The sequence below is a fragment of the Cariama cristata genome, unplaced genomic scaffold (assembly GCF_000690535.1).
Source record: "Cariama cristata isolate BGI_N322 unplaced genomic scaffold, ASM69053v1 scaffold38084, whole genome shotgun sequence".
Classification (NCBI taxonomy): Eukaryota; Metazoa; Chordata; class Aves; order Cariamiformes; family Cariamidae; genus Cariama; species Cariama cristata.
Window position 1 is genome coordinate 733 of NW_009614181.1, and position 306 is coordinate 1,038.

Here is a 306-nt window from a genome sequence, read left to right on the forward strand (position 1 = left end):
GGCCGGTTCGCGGGGGGGGTCTCCAGCACCCCCCACCTCCCAGTGAACCTCTGCTTTCGCCTGCATGGCCGGCTGGAAGAAGCTGCGGGGCCTGGGCTGTGCCGAGCCCACCGCCCGCCTCTGGATCTGCTCGTAGGATGGCAGGCTTTTCTCGTAGGTGCTGGTGGCCTCTTGGTTGGGGCAGGGTGCCTGCAAGCTGGGGACAAAGAAGGAATGGGGTGCTGAGCTGGACCTGGACCCCCACGGTGCTGGGAGATGCTCGGGGCCGGGCAGGCAGGGCTCCATCAGGTGGCTGAGGCCACGTCC

General features: G+C 68.3%; 1 protein-coding gene across 1 annotated transcript in view; it reads right to left on the reverse strand.

Moving 5' to 3' along the window:
• Positions 1–3: 3 nt before the first annotated feature.
• The window catches only part of BSND (barttin CLCNK-type chloride channel accessory beta subunit), a gene marked incomplete at its 3' end in the record, with an annotated part of 1,942 nt that continues 1,639 nt past the window's right edge, over positions 4–306 (reverse strand). The window contains exon 4 of the mRNA XM_009699312.1: positions 4–196. Coding sequence (XP_009697614.1) covers positions 4–196 — 193 coding nt within the window. The remainder of the gene's footprint in view (positions 197–306) is intronic.